Genomic DNA, 24,291 nt, shown 5'->3' with positions numbered 1-24,291 from the left:
TGACGAAAGCCAATGTATAGAAAAACTTCTTTCTACGTAACTTCAGAACAGTGACTCAGAAAAAAGAACTGGAAAAATAATGTATTAGAATTATAATGAGATATGGTTAAAACAGCAGTTTGTGTTACTGTAGAAAATAACCAACTGACGAAGGTGGGATTTCCATTGGAAAGCTTGCCATTAATAAGTATTTAGACGCATTGGTGAGTTAAGAGTTATAATCATGAATCTGTTTCGTTCTTTTAGTGGCTATCTTGTATCGTTTAAAAGTAAGTATCATGCACGTTGTTTTTTTAAGCAAAAAGTTAGTGTATTTGTAAAGAGCAAATAGAAGAGTTCACGGAACAAAAACTTGTATAATGTTCTTTCTTTCCTTTTCTTGAAGGAATTTAGTCCTGTGAAGTATTTTAGCATCGACAGGGTATTCCGAAATGAAACTTTAGATGCTACGCACCTGGCAGAGTTTCATCAGATTGAAGGAGTGATTGCTGACTATGGATTGACTCTGGGAGATCTAATAGGTAAGTTATTATGTGTAGCAATCTCCTGCTTAGTTGAAGTCAGTTATCTCTTTTTGTTAATGTGGTTCTTGATTGGGACGCATGTGGTTAGATCTTTCATTGTACTGTGTGTCATATGAGCTTGATGTTGAAAAGAATCTGTAATCTTAAGTGAATCAAATATTATTGGTTCTTAGGATGTTTACATATATTTCCTAGTTTTCTTATGCGTTTTAACATATAGTGAATCCTGCAGAGAAATCTGTTTTCAAATTAAAATTGGGACTAGACTGAATATCTCATGTATGAACTTGCTCATCACAATTTCAGTTTGAAAACGGTCAGATTTCTCTTCTGGACCCTGTACTTCCCTTCAAGAATAAATGAATATTTACTTACCTCATAAATTCTGTGCGTACCTGACATACGTGGATATCATACTTGATCTATTAGCTTGCAAGAAAGGCTTTAAAGGAGCGAAGAATAGATATCTTTGTTTCAGTTTTGAGTGCGAACAAAAAAATATAGGGATTCTAAAAGAAAGTTTTTTCCCCTCCTAACATGGTCCTTTAACTGTTTTCAAATGACATAGTTTTACTTCGTTATGTAGAAAGTGACCAACCCTCACATATTGGGAAAATAATGTAACTTCTTTTTTTAAATAAATAATAATCATAATGCCTAGGTCGGTATAAAATATGTGAACTTTGCCGAAGTTAGGTTTATTCGGAAATTTTGATAATTGTCGATGAACTTTGCAAATTTGCTCAATTAAAATATTTGCTGGTGTTTCTGCATAAAGTCCGGGTTCTCTTAATTATCTTTTGATAACATAAATAGCTCTAATTTTCATTTCTAATACTTGTAACCTAAATTATTTTTATTTTATAGAGAGTAAGAGAAATATATGATTCACAGTTAGTTCTGTTTACAATATTTAACGTTTCTGTGTTGTTACGTTATTTCTGAATATTTTATATGTCATTACTGGAATAAGAAATCTATTTTGTAGTGAATACAATGTGAATTCATGTGTTTTCTCTCTTTCCAGGAACTATACACGAATTTTTCAAAAAGCTGGGTATTACACAATTGCATTTCAAACCAGCTTATAATCCTTACACTGAACCGAGTATGGAAATCTTTAGTTATCACGCAGGACTTAAAAAGTGGGTAGAAGTAGGCAATTCCGGTGTGTTTCGACCTGAGATGTTACTTCCTATGGGACTTCCAGAAAACGTCAATGTGATTGCATGGGGACTGTCTCTTGAAAGGTACTTGAATAAATTTTCTGTATTCTCGTTTCCTTATTCACATTCATATGCGTGATAGGAAGAAAGATTTTTTTTTTAATCCATTCGCAGCAGTAAACAGAATACTTTATTGTCGTCAGCGACAAATTGTAGTTTCAGTTGAAAATATTAGTTACACTATAGTAGTAGTTTCAACAACTTCCGTATGACACTAAGAATGATCAGCATTTGAGTGAAAGGGTATGGTTGACTCATTATCTGAGTCACGTCTGGTGCGAAGGAATTCTGATTCGATTGTTGGCTATGTGAATAGAACATTGTGTTCTTAGATTTCATGGGGTTCATTCGTTTCCTTGTCCTTTCTCATTCTACTAGCTATTCCACAAAGCATTTATTACCACCCTTACATCTACATCCTATGGATAACTGCAGGACACTAAGATAAAGATTTGATTAGTTTTGAATAATGTTGCGAGTCAAGAAAAACACCTGCAGCAACTTTATATTATAAGAAAATGTATGAGTAATGGTTGAGCAAATACATTCGTTGTAAGTAATGATGTGATCTTTTAGTAACAGAAGTGAGGTTCTTATGAGGGTAGTAATTTATTTTATAACATATTGTACTCACGATATTCTAGATAGTACAGTTCTAGGAAACAGTCATCAAAGGCAGAAGAAAGAAATAAAAATAAATTTCTGTAAACAAAGAAAGGGCCTTCAGTATTACGTATTTTCCTCACAACACTCTCTTATCATTGAATCACGTTGTTAAGTAGGGATCTTCACACGAGTGGTTCGTATGTAGAAGATTCCACTTGAGGTCAGATACGCATGTTACTCGAATCATATGTCCGGTATATGTATTTGACAGCAAACTTCAACGTTGGTTTGGATATTCTATAGAGTGTACGACGGATAAATGTTTTAGATCTCCCTGTAGACGACTCTTAAGTACAAAAGATCGTTTGGGGCATGTGAACCCTGTTCACGACACTGTAGCGTATGATAAAGGTTTCAAGGAGGCCTTGTATCTATTGAATTAATATGATGCGAGCGCGATAAGTTTATTAGTATTAATAATAATGCGGATAATTGAAGTTCTATTGTGCTTTCAATATCGTCTATAGTGTGGAGAAACTTTAGTACCAGACAATTATAACATCTCAAACTTCAGCTTCAGATTCCTGGCCTAGAGCAAAAGGTGGAAATAGTTATTGATCCAACAGCTTAAGGTAGTAACGTGACGCATGATTACAAATATTAACGTGGTATACGTATATCGTTTAATAGTTGCTTAAATTTTCAGTGGAAACTCTCATCTTCCTCAGCGGCGTTTCGTTAAAGCATTGGCTGTAAGCTCCTAATATGATCACGTGGCATCAATTGTTATGGTATAGAAGTTCAAGCAAAACCTCTCTTCTAGAAATAAAAGTACTTTTCTATTATAATAACAGAAGTTGCACTCTTGAGAGCATTACGGCATTCACAAGTAGAAGATTACTACGATTTATAGCCTCGAGGGCACTCTATAATACATCTGCACTAATCTGGTAAGTTTTTAGTAATTTCAGAAGTTGAATGGTTGTTACTATAATAGCAAGATATTTGTATACTGTATTTACGCGCACCGTTGACGGGAAAAAAAAAAATACTGTATTTATTTTAAAGAATGAAAAAAATTAATAAACATGGGAAAACAAATAATGTTATGGGAAAATAAAGAAAGATTCAACTTACTGCTGAAATTTACGGTATATTCATCTGCATCAGCTGGTACTTTTTTTTTTTTTTTTTCTTATGTAATTACGGTACAACACTTGCTTGCGTCAGATTTATAGCAATCCATTATCGCTATCATATTATACCAGTATGTACACACACACACACAAACATTTAATCAGCAGTTATTTAAACTTGTTTCTTTTCTCCCAGCCACGGTATGTGGGAGGGGAAGGAACAATCTCCGTTGTCATAAATTCACAAGAATGATTCATCTCTTTCATTTGCCACTGGTTTACGGGCTAATTTTAAATGGTTTTTATTTCGCGTAAAATGCACGATTTTAGTTTTGCATTCTGTTTGTACACACATAATACACATTCTTTACAGAATCCTGACGAACGGGATTGGCAATTTTTGGTATAACTCCAATTAATCTGGCCTAAATTTGTAGAACTCAAATCTGAGATGCACCTTGATTTTGGAGGCAAAAAATCGACAAAAAAGTGCGTCTTAGAATCGCGTAAATACGGTGTTTTTATTTCTAGAAAAAAGGATTTTGTTTGATACTTCTTTGTCATGCGGTATGATTTTTAGGAGTTTGCATTCAAGGCTTTAAGAAAGTCCTCCCTCCCTTTCCCGAGAGGAAGACGCGAGTTTCGAATGAAAACTTTGGTAATCATTAACTAATAGACGCATGGTAAGGTTAGTCCAAGTTATTGGTTCATTTATTTTTTAGGTACTGAATAGCTCACTTTTTATTTTTATTATTTATTCTTTGTTATTTTCAAATGATCCACTAAAGTCGGAAAAATGCAGATATCATAGTAAATATTATTAATGCAAGATCTGTTACATTCGATTGCCAAATATACATGTATTGATGAGTATATTAGTAATAGCAAGCAAAGCCAATTACAACCGTATTGATGTTTACTATTCACAGATTTTTGTTTTATGAAAATATGACACATTTTCATTAAAATTGTGCTCTGTCTTAATATTATGCATAATACACATGTCTTAATATACTGTCTTCATAATATGATTTTGCATAATCCACCTTTCTTTTTTTCAGGCCAACGATGATAAAATATGGGTTGGACAATATTCGTGACCTCGTTGGACCCAAAGTGAATTTGCAGATGGTTCACGACAACCCAATCTGCCGTTTAAACAAGTAACTATTACTTTGCTATGTGTTTGCATGTTTATACTTTGGTCTTTTTTTGTTTTTTTTTTTTAATTATTATCATTATTCTTTATTTAAGATACATTGGAAGTACTTTTTAGAATCCCAGTATTAAATTCTTGACCTAGTATTAAAAGAAGTATTTCGAGCTTTATTTCTCCGTTACTAGGCGAGACTGTTCTAAGTGAAATACCAGTATGAATGCTTTAAAAAGTTGTTTGTTTGTTTCTACATGCTAGTATTTATTTACGAAACAGATATTGTACCTAAGAAAACTTACGTAGGAAATAACTTTTGTATCATAAGACACGTAGAAGTATTGGTGGAGTTACAAACTGTTTATTTTCTAGACATTGTGAGCACACTGCCATTATTTAATGATAACAGTATTTTATAATTCTTGCCTACGCGACAGTGAAGTGAAATAAAAGTAATCAAAAACACTTGGATAAACTGTATGTTAGTGAACTGTAAATCAGACATGTTCATGGTTCAATATTTTGCGTTTGGGATTAGACGATCGATATGTAATTTTGGTGTATAGACCTAATTCTTTCTCTGGGCCTTTTTAAGTAAATAACTTTTTACCTTGAGTGCTGTCTGTCCTTTTGTATATGCGATCTCACTTCTCAGAAAGTATTGTTCATAAACTTAGAGACCTTATTGTGACTTGAAATGTATGTATGAATGTAGAAATCCTAGTTGGATGAACCTGGTTTGTAGATAATTGTATAAGTTTGGAAGACAGCTGCTTTAATGTTGTGGTGTTTGTGTATCGTTACGCAGTCCTCAGTGGAAATAAAATTTCAGTGCTAAGCTTTATTACTTGGTTTTGCTTTAATTTATTTATTTTCTTATTAAACATGATTTTAGAAACAGTTATTGTAAATTGTACATTTTGGTACGCATGAACTACCTTTTATTTTTGAGTTCGTTACAGGAGAATGTATGATTTTGTTTCCTAGCTTCTCCACTAGTCTGGTTTCATATTTGGTTTGGGTGATGTTTTGGTAAATGTTCTGCACCACTGCTTAGTTTCTCAGATGTTTTTAGCCACCATATATATTAAATAGTACGTGTCGAAATCTAATAATTCTCAGTAATTCAATGGAATATGCAGTGTAAACTTCGTAAATTCTAGTTCCTGTCGTTCCGAAAAGCACATATTAGATTATTAAAATTGGTTATTACAATTTTATTTTATTTTATTTATTTATTTTTTTTTTTAATCGAGAAAATGAAAGAGCACTTTCAAAAATGCGGATTTTTTTCCTACTGTTTTCGCTCATTCGTGTGTATTCACCACGTAAGAGTATGTCTCATAATAGGTAGAGAGATGCTGGCTTTAACTTCTAATGTGGAACTGATACAAAGTAAAAGTATTTTACACGTCTTTATTTTAATACAAACAATACACTTAATTTGCTTCTGAGCTTCGCTTCGTTGCGTCTGTTTATCGAGGGCACGATGGCTCAGTGGTAGAGCGCTTACCTCTGTTGCGTGGGGACCGTGGTTCGATTGCCGGCCAAGTAATTGGGACATCATCATGTCCGTGGGTTTTCTCGGGGTACTCCTGTTTCCTCAGACATTCTCATTTCACGAATTCTTCGATCATCATTGACTTGCCTTAAGCATCCGTCTCCCTTAGCCTAAAGGGATGTTAAACATTTCATTTTATTTAATTTTTTTGTAATTTTTATCCTTTGCCCTGAGTCTGACATGCTATTGCTTTGTTTGCTTCTGTTGACTTCTTAAGATTTGCCTTGCCCTTGTCATAGGTATAATTGCTGAGCGATATTATTTGCTTTTCTACTACGGATACAGATCTTATTTCTCTGTATTTTAGTTTTAAAGTTTAGGTTCCAGACAGCGTAGCAATCAAGAGTACAGATATATTGGAAAGTTGTGTAATACTTCCATTAATTTCTCTGCAACCTTGGAATAACTATATAATTTCAGTGTAGCTTTCTTTAACTTCGTAAAGATTCTAATATAATGCATTGAACACTACACGTTGGTTATCAAAATAATGGGAACACCTGGTAAAGCCTTAATACGGCGTGGAACCATTCTTAGTCTGCAGAAAGCTGATTTGTCGTGGAATGGAGGTACAAGTCATGAATGGTTTCTAGAGGAATATTCTACCATTCCTCGTCAGAGCAGCGCTCAGTTCCATCAGTAAGGATAGAAGAGGATGTCAGCTCCAGAACTCACCACAGATGTTTAGTATTATACAGATCTGGGAATTGGATGCACCAGGAGAGGTGTTCTAGTTTTTCCAATGTTCAAGAAACCACGGCTTTAAGGATTCCATCAGCGTGAATTGCGACATTGTAATCATGGAAAACTGCGTTATTTGTCAGAAACATTACAACTATAGGACCCCTGTGGGCATCTAAAATGTCCACATAGTCACTGGCAGTAATGCATCCTGTGAGCGTAATCACAGGACTCTCGGAATACAAGGAAATCTCGGCCCACCATAGACCTGCCGCCATAAATTTCACAGCAGGGAAAAGACAGTTCAGAGCATAAACTTCTTTGCATGTCCGCTATACATCAACACGGTCTGTTGTTAAAAATAGGTGGAAAAATAGTCGTACTATCTTACGTATTTAGTCATGGACTGTCCACTTTGCATTTTCTCGGGATCAATTTCTACGCGCTGAAGCGTTGTTCACATTGATAAGTAGTTTGGAAATTGGAACCCGACTGCGGATGTTTAAGTTATGCATTTTACTGTGATTGTAGCAGTAGACTGCTTCAGGTTCTGGTTCAGTTCCGCCAGTCACTTTTGTCCCGTTCACTATTCGTCGTTTGTGAGTCTTCTTCAATACCCTGTGATCAAAGTTACCAAGGCTTCTTTTCCGTCCATTAATTACTATTCGCCAGTGTTTGTTTTGCTTTTAGTTCTGTAGGGCGTCATCACGTTGGACAATATTCTTCGCAGCACACCAAGTACGTTAGTAACCTTAGATACTCTTACGCCAACTAACTGCGCATTCACAATTTAGCCTGATTGAAACTGTTCACCTTCATCACCACCCTGTCCACTGCAACACACGCCTCCGAACTACCGCGCCTGACGTACTACAGACGTTCACCTAACACACCACTTATCATGACCAGGTGCTGTGCACATTCATTTTCAGTGTTAAAAACTCGCACATGTTACATGTTTCAAATTATGTGTGTTTCCATTATTTTGATAACAGTCTGTATATTCTCAATCAATGCTCTTAGGAATTAACTAGATCAACAATCTCAAATTACTTTTGAGCGAGATTGCACAAAAGGCTTTTGTTCACTTCAAGTATATTTTATAGAATGTGTGAACAACTCTTCGGCATATCAAATTGTGTGAGATCCTTTCAATTACTAAGTTCTATGAAGCACCCAGAGTTTGTGTAGTATTTTGGCTCACGCTATTAGAGAGAGAGTGTAACGCGCTCTTATAGCAGAGAAGTTTAGCGTTCCTGATATTGAAAAACTTGGTTGAAAGGAAAAAACGAATTTCAATAATAACCATGGAGCGCTTATGAGCAACACAACCGATCACCTGCTAAGACGATATGGACGATCAAACGCTATTGTATAATTTTTTTATGGAGCTCAACAAAATAATAGCATCAACAATAAATGGCATTAAACATAAATACAGAATTATCATGATTATAAATAAAAACAAATGCGAACTTTCTTTTTTATGTACAATTTTATTTTCCAAAAAAAAAATAATAAAAAGGAATATGTAAGTCCCAGTCTAAGGGCTCGTGTTAAGCGTGAGTACATTCACGTATTCAAACAATAATACTTTAAGGAAAAAGGAAAAAAATTACAAAAAAAAAAAAAATAGAAAGAAAGAAAAGAAAGAAAGAAACCATTAAATTGCCAATATACTTGTATAACACTTTCAATCTGTAACTAATTTCAATTTAGCGTAGATTTATTTTTAACAAATTTTAGAAGAAAACTTTCCTTAAAAATATATTCTTTCTGTCACAATTTGGTTCCCCAAATTATCAACTTTCTCCCCCACCAAAATTCTTTAGGTTGTAATAATTTTGTTAATTTTCAGTATTTTGTAAAACTTACTAGAGTTTGTACGAGGGAGAATCAAGTGAAAACCACAGTTTTACTTCAAGGAGAATGTGCGCTTGTATATTATTTTTCTACATAGTCCCCTCCCAGTTCAGTGCACTTACACCATCGAATAGGAAGTGCTTCGATACCGCGTAAGAAAAATCTTTTGGTTGACGCTGAAGCCACTCATGCACAGCCGATTGAACATCTTCATCAGACTTGAACTTCTGCTCTCAAGATGCTCCCTTAATGGACGTAAGTCGTGGAAATCTATGCTGCCAAATCTGACGAGTATGGTGTGTGTATGTGTCTGTGAAGCACTTGAAGCGTAGGTCATCGATCGTTTTCATGGTTGTCAGAGCAGAATGAAGACGGGCGTTATGTTGGAGGAAAACACCTGCACTCAGGAATCCCCTTCGCTTTGTGCGTATTGCTGGCTTCAGAGGTCGGTGTAGGTCGCACTAGTCACTGTGGTACGGGCCATGTAGTGTTCCAGAATAGGATTATTATTATCCCAGAATAAAGTCAACATGACTTTCCCTGCAGAGAGCTGGCTGTGAAACTTTGTTGGTTTCGGCGAAGAAGACTGTCGCCACTCTGCTTGCACGTTTCGTCTCCGGTTGAAAATGGCGTACCCAACTTTCATCCCCGGTGACAATGTGAGCTAGAAAATCCTCACCCACTTCATAACGCTTCATCAGCTCTTGACATGTGTCAATCCGACGATCTTTCAGTTCCTGCATGAGCTGTCAAGAAGTCTACCTGGTGGACACATTTTTGTAGCGGAGTTCGTCATGCACTATGTGTTGTACTGAATCGAAGCTCATATTCAGAAGGAAATCATTTCAACTAGGGGGACGCACCAGTTTTTTTGAATAAACCGATCCGCTGCAGCTATGGACTGCTCTGTCAGAACTCGATGAATTTGACCCGGACGGGGAGCATCAGTCAATAAAGTCGTATGTTCTGTGAATTTCTTGCATCGCTCGTAGACTTGCCGCTGTGACAGACAGGGACTCTTATATTTTGTCTTCATTCTCCGATGAATATCAACCGGTTTCACACCTTCACTCCATAAAAACCGAATAGCTCCACGCTGTTCTGGGTGCTACTGCATAGTGGTACCGCTGTATTGAATCAACTGTTACTCAAGTGTAAACCCATATGCTTTGTACTACCAGCTGGAAAAGAAATCAAAGACTGTCTGCAAATTTTCAAACTACTAGAAAAAAAGAAAAAAAAAACTAACAATTGTTTATGAGACCTCTCGTATAGTGTATAAATTTTGTGCCCGACAACTATGATGTCTTAAGCTGCGCATTCAAATTTCTGCTCCATAAGAAGAAATTTCAAAATAGTTATTAGTTTATTTAAAAGAGCTTTATAGATACTACGTGCCTTACCATCACCTTCTATATTCTTCATTATCTGATAATCTGAAATTAATCACTAAAATTAAGAAAAGTAGAAGTGAGTTTAGCGAAGAGCCTAACTCGTGAGGCATGACGGGATGTCGTAATATTAGGTTCATTATTTTTTCTTGACGGAAGTTTTGTAGACACCCAAACCAAAATATATATACACAATTAAACTACATGTGTAAATTAAAATAGTATATTTCAACTTAAGAAATCCACACATTATTTTTTTTCTGTATGACATAACTTTTTAGTATACTTTGTTCATAAAAGTCTGTTTTTTGAATACATCGCATGCATATGTAAAAAGGGGTTGTTACATGTAAAATGACGTTGTTGCATGTGTGTACTGATTATGTAGTGTCGACTATATTGGGCCTTAACGGGACGTCCTGTATTTGTTTCAGAATATGTTCTAAGTAGTACCATCTCGATCGGGCAATGATTAATTGAATATTCGTGTTATATTCAAGAAGTATCTGACCTTTAGCTGGAAAAAGTACACTTACTCTTGTAGAAATCTGAAACCCTAGTGCCCCTTAAAGTAGTCTGCTTGCGACTGCACGCTCTTCTCTCAATAACTTCGTTATCTTGGAAGATAGATTTTTTTTTTTTTTTTTTTTTTTTTTTTTTTTTTTTTGTAATGGAATAAAATAGGACTTTCTCGTGACTCGGATCGGTTCATATTTAGGTTGGGGAGTATTTAAAAAGCAGTAGTAGTCTGTATTGGTAGAATTGAGATTATAACAGGCTGTAGATTGTTTGCTCAGAAAATACTGAATTGGGTGTTTAGGTACGTTGTCGTGGTGTAACTGACAAGTTTTTGCTATTTTTAGGCATGGTCCAAGACCTCATTAAAGTATAGGTCAGCTCTTTTGGACTTGTGGTAGGTACTTCTGATGAACTATCTCATGGTAGTTAAAAGAAAACGAACGAAAATAATTTTCACTTCGCTATTATTAATTTGGTGTTTATTTTATTTATTTATTCTTCGAACTTTTTTCGAGAGTATGATTATATTTTAGCCGAAAACTTGCTTAATTTTCCGAACGGTTTCGACGAAATATCACCGAACTTTTGGAAAACTTTGATGCAGTACCGCTACTGGATACACTTCTTCATTTCGCATCAAATGGGAATCTGAGGGTGTAAACTACACTCACTCGCAGGTTGATGGACATTTTTCTGATGTCCTTTATGATTGGGAAAAATTGTGTGCGTGTGCGCTGTAGAATTGTTCATGAGAAGTTACTTTCCGGGTCTCCCACGCCAAAGGCGCGTACCCTAACCGCTTAGCCAGAAGGGATGTGTAGATTAGATATTTGTTGAATTGACCACTTAGTAAGCTAAGTGCATGAAATGTGTACGAGGTGTGTGTTACAAGAAGTGAATTCGAAATTATGCTGATTAAATGAATCCTATTGTGGCATGTGGAAGCAGAAGCAGCAAGTTTTATGAAGGATATACATACACATCACACTTGTAAAATGTTTAAACTTTCTCGATTGCCGATAAATATTTCTTAGAAAAAAAAAAAAAGTGTTACTAACAGATAGTTTTACGAACTGAATGTTTGTTGAAGTTTAACGTCTTTTTCAGCACCGAGACTATATGAGACGTGGACCTAAAATTTAAAATGTAGTCCTAACCACCTGAATACATTGAAATTTTTAATGCTTCGCGAATCGACCTTGGTATTATTATTTGTTTAATTCAGTAAATGGGAACTGTGTGAACACTATTAAATCAGCAGGAAAGAAATGTATGAGGAAAATTAAATATTGCCAAGTCCTTGCAATACTTAAAGTGTATAATGCGTGGTCCTCATTGCAACGATGAGGCTAGATTTTTCAGAAGTACACCTAAAACTTAATAAAAATGATAGTGGTCCATAAATTGGAGTTCTTTTGAAATGATCTTTATAATCGAACTAAATGAAGATTAAGAATTTAGAGAAGATAGGTGGGAAGCGGCTCTTTTTTACAGTACCAGTTGTCTTTCGGCAAGAAACGTCAGGAGGTGAGTTGCTGGGTGTGAATGTGGTGGACTAACTACTCGAATTACCTCTGACTTCTCTATAATTTTTCGAGAACAATGTGTGATTTAAATACGCTGTTATTTGCTTTCTTCCCGATGTGTTAAAGGTATCAGTGTTAAGTACAGCTCGGAGGTCAGAGATGTATTTTGGCAGAATGTAGAAGTTGTAAATTGTTGCATCTATTTTTGTCAAAAAAGAAGAAAGATGCATATTTTCAGGTTTCTTTCAATAAAGAATAGTACCTAAACAAATGCTGGATTTAAAAGAAAGAAGTAACAAATTTTATTAAATAATCAAAATTAACGAAACAAAACTTAAAGCCCTATGGACAAAACTGATTCATAGACATGCACAGTTTAGTTTGTCCGAATTGTTCCATTTAATGTATGCCAGAAATACATAAATTCTTCATTACAAATTACAAATTAAATCAATACCATTTGTTTTCTTAATTATTAACCTCCAAAAAAGCAAATGGAAAATAGTAATAATAGTTTTCTACATACCAAAAGTTTAGAAAATGTTAACATTATTCCATTCCGTATTCTTGCAAGGTCAAAAATACCCATTTCAAAGTACTTCCAGAGTACCATAGTTTTCAATAGGTTATTGCAAATCGGGTTGAATTCCTCAATTATGAAGAATATTCTTACACTAATTGATAATTATTCAAACAAATTGTACACTATACACTATTATATCGATACTGAAGTTATCAGGCATTGTATTCCCTTTTTAACTATTTTATTCATAACGAAAGCCTGTCTTCAATTTATAATAAGGGGCGCGGTGGCTCAGTGGCGGAGTGCGTACTTCTGGTGCGTGGAGTCCCTGGTTCGATCCCCAGAAAAGTAAATTTTGTGGTGAACAACGTCGTTTCCGTGGGTTTTCTCGGGGTAACTTCTGTTTCCTCCCACTTTTTCATTCCACCAATTATTTCATCACTATTCACTTGCCTTATTCAATTAAGACCTGTAAAAATTTTGGTGGGGTGCTTTAATCCCCACTATTAGTGGTTAGAGAGAAACGCAAGACACATTTCAAATTCGCATCTGTCAGTGTGACTTCGTATGTGGAGCGGGAAAAGAGTGTGATGGACAAGAAGTTTCTCCAGTCTTAGTGTCCGTTTTTTTTTTTCCGTTTCCCTTAACCTAAAGGATATAATCGTGGGATATTAAATTCAAAGATTTCAGTTCATTTTTTCCACTTATAAGTAAATGTAAAAATAAATAAATAAATAAAATAAAAATGTTGAAGCATTTACCTGTTGTATGTAACTAAAGACTGGTAGGTGATTTACTCACGAGATGTTCTTTCTCTAGAGATCAGCACCTGTCAGTACCTAGTGAAACATCAGGTACTCCGTCGTACGTTAACTATATTCAAGGTAAAGAACCAGGAAGGTTGCTGAGTAAGATCAGGAGCTAAAGAGTCTCCGATTGTCAAAAATAAGTGATAAATAAGTAAATATTGCAACAGAAAATTAGTTTTCTGGAATTTCTGCTAATTTTCCTAGTACAGTACTTCTTAGAAGATACTAGACGGAACTAATATACTGAAATTGTTAGTTATTAGTCTAGTTGTACATAATTCACAAAAGTTTCCAAACTAACATTTCATTGGTTCATGACTGAAACGTAATGATGAAAACCAAATCCATTATTTCACGAAGTAAATTGAGAACCATCGAGCAGCTGTTGCATCCAATTGATGAATCCCGCTCTTCATATACAGAGTGGGCCAAAAGTAACCTTCCATTTACAGGGTATGCGCTGTACACTACATTTATATGTATCTGTTTCTTGTATAGTTATGTTCAGTGCTGTTTATGTAAGTTCATTTAACACCTTTTTTTTTTTTTTTTTTTTTTTTTTTTTTTTTTTTTTTTTTTTTTTTTACACAGTTTATTCTTGTACATGTCCAAATTGACCTCCTTTAACATTGCAGGATGCTGCTTTGAACCTTTCCTTAACACTATGACACACGGTGCAACACAAAACCTTACTTACATCAATTTCAATAAATGCTTCTGAGATGTACTTTTTTAATTCATCCATTATGTGGGGATTCTTCTCGTAAACTTTGTTCTTTACTACTCACCAGAAAAGGAACTCTATTGACATTATGAACGTAGAGGCCATTCGATGCTGGTCAATCTTCCTAACCAACGCTGAGTAAAGGTGTCATACTGCCAAAGCGTGATGAGGAGGTTCCTATATCTTGCTGAAAGAATAATTCGGCGAAGCTAACACTGGTCTTGAGTTGTGGCTAGCACGTCACAGAGTATTTCTAGGTAATTTGCCCCATCCACAAGTCTTATCATGAAAAGCTGCTCTGGCAATATGAGAATTATCATCAGCGCAGAGTACGCAGTTATGGCTGTTCACGTGACCTGACAATTTGAAACAAGCTTTCACCTGGTGCGATGATCGTATCCAGCAGTGACTCTAAACCTATTTAGCCAGACATCAGTTTGCATTTCGCAGACAATAAAAATTAAAACCGACATTTGAGAAAATAGTTTAATAACATTTCTAATACGTAAAGGATAGTTTGGAAAACTTAGATCTAAAACGTGAAACCAATAGTGAAACAACCATGAAGCTACCTATGAATCACTCAATACTGTATATAGAAAAGATTCCTTGACATGTACATAAAATTTAATTTATATAAATTACATGGCCCTAAATATACTCATAGAAACAAGAATTTTAGGAATGATCCAAAAAATGCATCAAAAGATTGCGATCTTGGCCAATAATTAGTTTTTGGATCAGGGGCCATAAAATTTTTGAAAGGCCCCTAAATCGAGTTTTCATATTTTTTACGAAATAAGCAAGCCGTACTGAGTAAATTTTTAGTTTTGTTTTGGCTACACTATATGTAGTTCTCAAAATATAGGGCGCATAAGAAAATGTTTGATTGTATGAAATATATTGAATTTTTTGGATCAGGGGCCACAAAATTTTTGAACGGCCCCAGAATCAAGTTTTCTTTTTTTTTTTTTTTTTGGCACATCATACTGAGTCAAGTGATAGTTTGGATTTTTCCACACTATATGTAGTTCTCCAGATATAAGGCCTACAAGAAAATTTTTGCCTGAAATATATTGGATCTTTTGATCCAAATATCACTAACAGCAGAGACGTGAATTCCTTTAATTCCAACAAATGCAACAAGAATCAATGGGATTTTTTTTTTTATTTATTTTTTTTTTTTTAGTGATACATGTTGTAGTAGTTCTGAGCAAAGTAACTGATATACACAAACAAAGCATAGAAATATTTCGTCAAGATTATATAAGCCACATTAAATAGGAAGCACGACAGTTTTAAGTGGCACTGATTTAGAAGTAATCACATTCCAGTGAAAGATGGAATAGTCTGAATTGTTGCATTGTATAGCAATCAATAGGGTTCAAGATGACTCACTGACACTTTTGTGTATATGTGAAGGTTTGTAAGTTTTCTCCGAAGCCATATGAGTCAGTAATGTACACTATGGTATCTCTGGGCGTTTATCGGGGTCCACCATCATTTATCATCATTTACTGGCAATTATAATCTGTCCTGTAGTCAATAACATCGTTTCTAAACTTTTTTCAAGGAAGGACATTTTTACTAGAATATTATGCAGATTGCAATTCTCTTGTTCCCTTCGAAAAACTCTTTTGAAAATGAAATCCTTGAGTTTTACGTCCCACGGCTATGCCGATTAGGCTAAAGGAGACGGCGATGATGAGAAATGAATGAAATGGTGGAATGAAGGAAGTGGGAGGAAACGGGAGAACCCCGAGAAAACCCACGAGCACGGTGTTTGTCCACCACAAAGTCCACGGCGCGAGCTGGGATTGAACCAGAGACCCCAAGCACCGGAGGTGAACGCTCTACCACTGAGCCACTGCGCCCCCTAAAACTCTTTTGAGTATATATATTGGTATAATTATGTTCTTAATTTAGTATTATTTAAAATTCCCTTAATTTTATTTTCTTATTAATAGAAGAGAATACATGTTATGAAATGACATGAAATGTTAAGCTTTACGTCCCATGCTTATGCCGGGCAGGCTGAAGTAGACAATGATGATGAAGAATGAATGAAATGGTGGAATGAAGAAGTGGGAGGAAACAGGAGAACACCGATAAAGCCCACAGACACGGTGTTTGTCCACCACAAAGCTCACTTAGTGCGAGCTGGGATCGAACCAAAGTCCCCATGCACCTGAGATGAACGGTCTACCACTGAGCCACCGCAGACCCAGAATACATGTTAGTTTCTTGTAATAATTAAAAGCTGTCAAGAACAATTAATTTATTAGAATGGAGAGAGTAATACATTTCATAAAACGTCAGTCGCTGGACAGAAAGACGCTTACTTATGTAATTTCCAAACACTGTTTGAAATTCTCAAATATAGTATGTGATAAGCAAATTATTTTTTTCTGTGTTTTATCTAACGTTCAATCTAAGAAGACTGCAAGGGCAGACATTGAGGGGTCACTAGTCCTTAGACCACAGTTTGAGAAACGCTGATGTAATATAGAACATCAAACGTAATTATCAGTCCCGCTTATTGCATCTTTAAGGCAAATAAAATGATACCGGACAATTAGTTATCGGTCAAGGTATTGTACTAAGCAAAATCAAGTTTTGTAAACAAATGACAAAAGAACTTATTATGCGAAAAGAAATCAAAATTTTCGAAAAGCAAGAACACCAGTCTCATCGGCAAATTCAATTCTATTATTCGAAAAACTAATTGTATCCGCAATAAACAATACGTACTTGGCAAAAACATTAATTAATGCTGATTCAGTAAGCTGACATTTATGAAGTTCATCAATGCCAAATCCTCTTCCAAAATCAGTCCAATAAAACACAATAAAATAAAGAAAATATCTACATACCAAAATCCTTGTATAAATAGCATGTATTCCAACCAACAAAAATACACTATAGTATTATACTAATTGTCGAAGTTCTTTAACTCCCCAATTTTCTACAGTTTTGTCTTCAGTTTGACGAAGAATTTATTAGTAATCTTTTCGAAAAACACTAAATACATACAACTCTTGAAACAAACATAATTTGTTCACTGACAAGTAAACCTTACGTTTGGGTGAATCGAGTTGCTGACTGAGACACATATGAGAAAGTAGTACTAAATGTGGTCAGTATTTCAGTGAAGTTGTAGGTGCGAAGCTCCAGGGGTTTAGGAGATACAGCTACCAGAACATCACATGGAAGTACAGAATAGTCTTCATACAGTTAGAGGTAAAAGCTCTGTAAGACCTCTTGTAACGACAAAAGGTGAATAACAAATATATGGGTACATATTAGGACTAGGGGCAAGTCATATAGTAAGGGTATACCTGACGGCGGCCATCTTGAAATCCGCCATTTTGAATTAAGGTTAAATTTTTAAAACAGGAATAGGGTCATGTGATACATGATATAAGGCGCAAATTTAATCAGAAGAACAATGGTGACGTTAATTTTGATTTACGCGCAATTGGTAAAAAGTTACAGGGAAATTAAATAATGTTGCAGCATATGTATTAGTCCTTTACCCCACCTTGTAAATTTTATGTTAACGATAATAATTAAATAAAAACCAGTTGGATAAATATTAGGTCTATGGTAAGAGTTGCCTTGATGTCGGCCATGTTCAAATCCTCCATTTTCAATCAGACAAAAGTTTTAAACAAAACGCATAACATTGACACCTTATTAATAGCAAATTTTACCATAAATCCAACGGTATAACCATTTTTGCTTTATCATTAACCAGCATTTGTTATCGCATAAACAAGTTGCTAATTTAAGGAAAAATCACCAAAGTAGGATTGAGTCATTATTGAATTTGGGTCTTTATTCCAGAAAAGTCCTCCATTAGTACAATCAATGTGTAGTTCAGAAAAGAGCGCATGACTTGCACAAATGCTCTGCTCAAAGTGAGCACACCTGACAAAGGCAATCGAGTTACACTTCACACATTTGTCGTTAATAATTCCGTCAAAGCAGTAGTCGTAAGGAGCGATCATTTAATTTTGTGCTGGTTAATGATAAAGCATAAATGGTTATACCGTTGGATTTATGGTAAAATTTGCTATTGGTAAGGTGTCACTGTTATGCGTATTGTTTAAAACTTTTGTCTGATTCAAAATGGCGGATTTTAACATGGCCGACATCAAGGCAACTCTTACCATAGACCTAATATTTATCCAACTGGTTTTTTATTTAATTATTATCGTTAACATAAAATTTACAAGGTGGGGTAAAGGACTAATACATATGCTGCAACAATATTTAATTTCCCTGTAACTTTTTACTAATTGCGCGTAAATCAAAATTAACGTCACCATTGTTCTTCTGATTAAATTTGCGCTTTAAATCATGTATCACATGACCCTATTCCTATTTTAAAAACTTAACCTTAATTCAAAATGGCGGATTTCAAGATGGCCGCCGTCAGGTATACCCTTACTATATGACTTCCCCCTAGTCCTAATATGTACCCATATATTTGTTATTCACCTTTTGTCGTTACAAGAGGTCTTACAGAGCTTTTACCTCCAACTGTATGAAGACTATTCTGTACTTCCATGTGATGTTCTGGTAGCTGTATCTCCTAAACCCCTGGAGCTTCGCACCTACAACTTCACTGAAATACTGACCACATTTAGTACTACTTTCTCATATGTGTCTCAGTCAGCAACTCGATTCACCCAAACGTAAGGTTTACTTGTGAGTAATAACGAACTGTGTTGTTACAATTTGCGCAATTATATGGAACACTTTTATTACGTTAGAAGGGAACGATGAATCAGTGACCAGAGCACGTACATTTGGTGTGACGAGTCCCTGGTTCGATTCCGACCAATAAGTTTGTGGTGGATAACATTGTGTCCCAGGGTTTTCTCGGGGTACTCCCAATTTATCATTCTACCAATTCTTCCATTATCATGGGGCCACGGTGGCTTAGTGGTAGAGCATTCACCTCTGATGCATGAGGTCCTTGCTTCGATTCCAGCTCGCGCTGAGTGAGCTTTTTGGTGGACAAACACTGTGTACGTGGGTTTTCTCGGGGTTCTCCCGTTTCCTTCAACTTTCTTCATTCTACCATTTCATTCATTTCTCATCATCACCGTCTCCTTTAGCGTACCTGACATATCTGTGGGACGTAAAACTTAAAGATTTCATTTTTTCCATCATCATTCACTTGCCTTAAGAGCCTGCCTTACTAAAAATAATACGAAATTTACCATTTTCTTTTGCTTGATTATTCATCAGTGAAAGGAGATAATGAAATGCAAGTTACCACAATCATAGATAATGCTATTCTACAACAGAAAATATGAACCTGAAGAATGTTCAGTGTTGCAATCCATAGAAATTACAGTGTTGCCAGAAAAACAATTTCCCTAAAATTTAAGTTAAGACAGCGAGTAGAGGAATGAACTCAACTGCATTTGATTACGTATCATGTTGTTTTGGTTTCTTGTGAACTACTTTTTAATTAACATTATTATTTAGTTTTAATAACTGTATGTTAAAACTATTTTGTTTATTACAAACTAAATACAACTATTATTTAAAAAGTAGTTCTCAGGAAACCAAAACAATATGATACGTAACCAAATGCAGTTAAGTATGTTCCTCTACTCGCTGCCTTAACTTAGATTTTAGGGAAATTGTTTTTCTGGCAACACTGTAATTTCTATGGATGGCAACACTGAACATTCTTTAGGTTCATATTTTCTGTTGTAGAATAACATTTTGTATGATTGTGGTGACTTGCATTTAATTATCTCCTTTACTGATGAATAAACAAGCAAAAGAAAAATAGTAAATTTTGTATTTTTTTAGTAAGGCAGGCTCTTAATCATCGTCTCTCTTAGCCTAAAGGGCATAATCGTGGGACGTTAAAATTAAAGATTTCATTTTGGATGTGGATTTTATTATTCATACCGAAGAATACTAAACCCTTTTATCATCCTCGTGTACTTCATTTTCTACTTCAACATCTTGGCCAGATGGTATATCTTTACTCTGATATAAGTCTTCAACATTTTTCATCTTCCTAAGACTTCACTTCTCTGGTCGACCGACCACCTTCCTATTTGTATTTTCTACTATCATCGTAACACCCCCTTGTTTCCTCCGAAGTCCCACCGATTTCATTTCCTTACAGTTCCCAACTTTTTCTTATTCTTCTGTTTTTTGGTATAACTCTTCGCTTGTTCTGTCTATTTTCCGTCGTAACTCATTGTTTAGCGTTTTTTTTTTTTTTCAACATCTGTTCTGTGACCCATGATTTCTTAGCCTTTTGTGTTCGCTTAACGTACTATTAACAAAATTCAATGTTACCCATATTCATATGAAATATACCTAAGATGCTCTCTTTCTCTTCAGTGAAATGTTTAAAGGGATTCTTCAGCACTCATGACTCTATATAAATGTTCTTTCAAGAATTCAGCTTTCGTTAAATTAGTAACAGATATATTCATGATAGCATTACATACGTATTTCCATTCAGAATTCGTAGTAATGATCGTTTGGTACTCGTTATAAATTGGGCCTGTTACGCGGCTTGAGTAACACTAGTACAATATTAGTGGGAGTTATTCTTTGTTTTATAATACTATTATCTTGTAATAAGAAATGACAAATGGCGATGGCGATACCATCTACAGAAGTTACCATTGGAATTTTATTTATTTGTATTTCTAAAGGTTTAAATGCACTTTACAATAAGAACTTACTGAAATCCACTTAATAATTATTTATTTATTTAGAAAAAAAGGGGGTAGGCATAGGGATGTATGTCCTTTCTTAACTGTGTTCATCATCGCCTGGCCTTGGAACATATCTGATGAAACAGACATCTGCTGTTCCATAAGTAAGACACGAAAAGTGCTGCCGTCTGGGATAGTTAATCTAGTGGGTTCCAAACCTTGCCTGCGTCAGTTCCGTGGAAAAAAGTACTACCGTCAGCTTCTGATATTAGGGAAGTTAATACATGAGCTTTTAATGTTGTTTTTATGCAATTTTATTGAGTTTAATGGACATAATAGAAATGTTCCAAGTAATTGCATAGGTTATAATAGCACAGTACGTTATTAACTAGTGAACAAATTATGTTTTTTTCAAGAGTTACATCTAGTGTTTTTCAAAAAATTACGAATAAGTGGTTCGTCAAATTGAATACAAAACCGTGGAAACTTGGAGAGTTAAAGAACTTCGACAATTAGTATAATACTACGGTATGTTTTTGTTGATTGGAATATACCTTATTTTATCAGGGATTTTGGTATGTAGATAGTTTGCTGGAGTTGATATTGACGAATTTTATTAATGTCGATATACTGAATCAGTTTAATGTTTTTGCGAAGTAAAAATTATATATTAAGGGCATAATTAGCTTTTCGAATAAGAGAACTGAAATTGTCAATCAGGTTGTTTTTGCTTTCCAACAATTTTGATTTCTTTTCACATAATAAATTCTTTTGTTATCTATTTTCAAAGATTGCTTTTGTTTTGTATAATACCTTAACATACACCGATAAACAATTGTTCGATGTCTTTTATTTGCCTTAAAGATGCAACATGCTTCACTGATTTCAGAACATTGCAGAAGTCAAATAATAATAGCATTATTCTGTATAATTTTCCAGAAAGCGCAAAATATTACGTAAAATTTAATAGTCTCCTGTTTAAGACATTCAGAGAAAAATGTCTGGAAACGAATGGATTGTTGGCTGTTTCTTGCCTCATTGACAGCGCGAAAAATTCCAGACTTCAGACAAGAATAATCGCATATGGAGGTTATTAGATCCATATACAAGATCATCGTGATGTTTAATCTTCAGCGTTTTGGATTGCATTTAAAATGATGCTGCTTTCAGTTATTCTTTATACAGTATATTGAGCAAAAGAGCATTGTAATTATGTATAATTGCCGTATTTTATTATACTAACAATTTTGCATGTTCGATATATAAGCTGGAATGAATGCTATGTACCTATACTGTATGTGTTAGCATGTCTCCAACCATCCTTTTAAGTATTTGAGTATGTTCCAAGCAAAATTCCGTGTGGATGTCTTATACTATATCTGAAAATGTCGTAGTCCTGATCCTTGAAGAAGAAAATTAGTTACGTTTTAGCTTGTTTGTAGCAACTAACTACATTTGGATGTATTTTGTAAAAATACTACTGTTGGTTGGTTAGGTTGGGGTTTGCATCCCTTTCAGCATCGAGGCTATATTGGCTAGTTCCAGTAAATAAGTGCTAAGTCGGGAAAATTGAATTTTACAAGAGTGCAGTTTGAAGGTTCTGATGTTTCTTGGAATACGAAATACAGTTAAATCAACACAATTTCTTAATGATATAATGATGGTTGTGTTTAGTGTTATGTGAGGAGATTTTAGAGATATTTTCGTTATGTTGGACGTGTTTCTTAAGATACCTGTTTTAGCTGCATTTCTACCGATACCATGTACTCTACTTGCTTTCTGCTTGGTGCTTTCTTTGTTTTTCCATGTTCTTCCATTGGCCACTTGGTGGCGTCGTGTTTTTAGTTTAACTTCCCACGTTTATGCTTCGAGGCTAAGTGGAACGGTGGTGGTGATAATGAACAAAATGGTGGAATCAAGTAGAAGGAAGTGGGAGAACAGTGAGAAAACCCATGCCCCTCCGAAACCATCATGGCGACATGCGGGATCAAACCAGGGGCTCCACGCACAAAAGATGAGCAGTCGACCAATAATCCACAGACACTGCCTTTCTGAAATTATAATAAATGCAAATTCTTTGATTTACACGCGTTTGTTGCATTTTTTTAAAATTTTTTTTAGATCAATAGGTATAGGGCTAATATTATATTTGTTTTGTACACTTTATCGAAGGACAAGAACAAATTAGAGATATGTTAATAAAATAAATAACCTTAATTGGTAAAATATATGTTTGGACAGACAAAACCATAAGTCGGCATTTAAATTCATCATGCAGAGCACACGTAAGAATGTAAACTGACCTTACAGAATACCTACTGAAACGATATGGACTTCTAGTGTTCCATTAGGAGTTCAGATGTAATTGAAATAACATTTTAGTCCAGCAAATATATTATTATTCACGTTTGTCAAGCCAGTCATTAGCGTTAATAATCGAAATATTCGTACACTTGTGACCACAGAAACCAAGACTACTTTGCAGAGACTAAGTCCAAAAAAATGACACTAGGTCCTTACGAATTTCGTTAGGTTTGATCCATTTTCCCTGCATTTTTTAAATTACAAATAGGGTTGGAAATTGTACGATAATTATTCTCGTATGCATACCATAATTTTGCAGCTTGTACTATATACTATCAAATCCTGTAACTACTGTACAGGAAATTTCTGTAATTTTGAAGTCTGAAATTTGATTCCTGATTTATATTTTAAATTTAAATAAAAAGTACATGAAAGTAACGTCGTAACTGCACCGACACAGCTTATTTGGTGACCTTCCTTTGATCCAAAACTAGGGAGTAATTGATCAAAAACTCACCACAATTGGCAGGGTACTGAAAGCAAGAATATTTGAAAACTTTCTAAAGTTTCTACTGATTCCAGGTAGCATGTGACTCACCCTATCCACCTTTTGTATAGGAGGTTCGTTTTTTTTTTTTTTCTTTGAAAGGATTGAAAATCTCAAGCAGGAAAGTAAAAGCACATATACCGGCAATGACAGTATTTCAAGTGTCATGACGCAATAAATTACCTTCTTAGAATATACATTTAATAGAGTAAAAGGTAAACCAAAAGTTGAAGCGTTGATATGCCTTTTATACATTTTGCCGCGGATACGGCGAGTTCATTTTTGAGCCGAGATCTTGAAACAACCATTTTTTCAGCAAAGTACCTAAAAGCAATGTATTTTATTTTCTATTGTTGTAAGCAATGTTAAGTAATTTTTGAGATGTGAAGCTGCAAGTAATCTAAACATGTAAACACTGATGTGAAAAAGTTTTTCAAAATAATGAATCTTATTGATTTCTTTGTTACTTCGATTTTCAAATTAGGAACCACGAC

At 34.9% G+C, this 24,291-nt stretch overlaps 1 protein-coding gene across 2 annotated transcripts in view; it reads left to right on the top strand.

Annotated features, from left to right (window-relative positions):
- Positions 1–24,291, top strand: part of LOC145687960 (phenylalanine--tRNA ligase alpha subunit-like) — a 74,609-nt gene that overhangs the window by 27,184 nt on the left and 23,134 nt on the right. For both annotated transcript variants that reach the window (XM_081761567.1, XM_081761566.1), the window contains exons 7-9: positions 386–521; positions 1,552–1,774; positions 4,554–4,655. In XM_081761567.1, the coding sequence (XP_081617693.1) occupies positions 386–521; positions 1,552–1,774; positions 4,554–4,655 (461 nt within the window). The remainder of the gene's footprint in view (positions 1–385; positions 522–1,551; positions 1,775–4,553; positions 4,656–24,291) is intronic.

The sequence above is a fragment of the Thermobia domestica genome, chromosome 6 (assembly GCF_964235325.1).
Source record: "Thermobia domestica chromosome 6, izTheDome1.hap1.1, whole genome shotgun sequence".
In the NCBI taxonomy this organism is placed as follows: domain Eukaryota; kingdom Metazoa; phylum Arthropoda; class Insecta; order Zygentoma; family Lepismatidae; genus Thermobia; species Thermobia domestica.
Note: the sequence above shows the minus strand (reverse complement) of the source record. Positions and strands in the feature narration are given on the sequence as shown.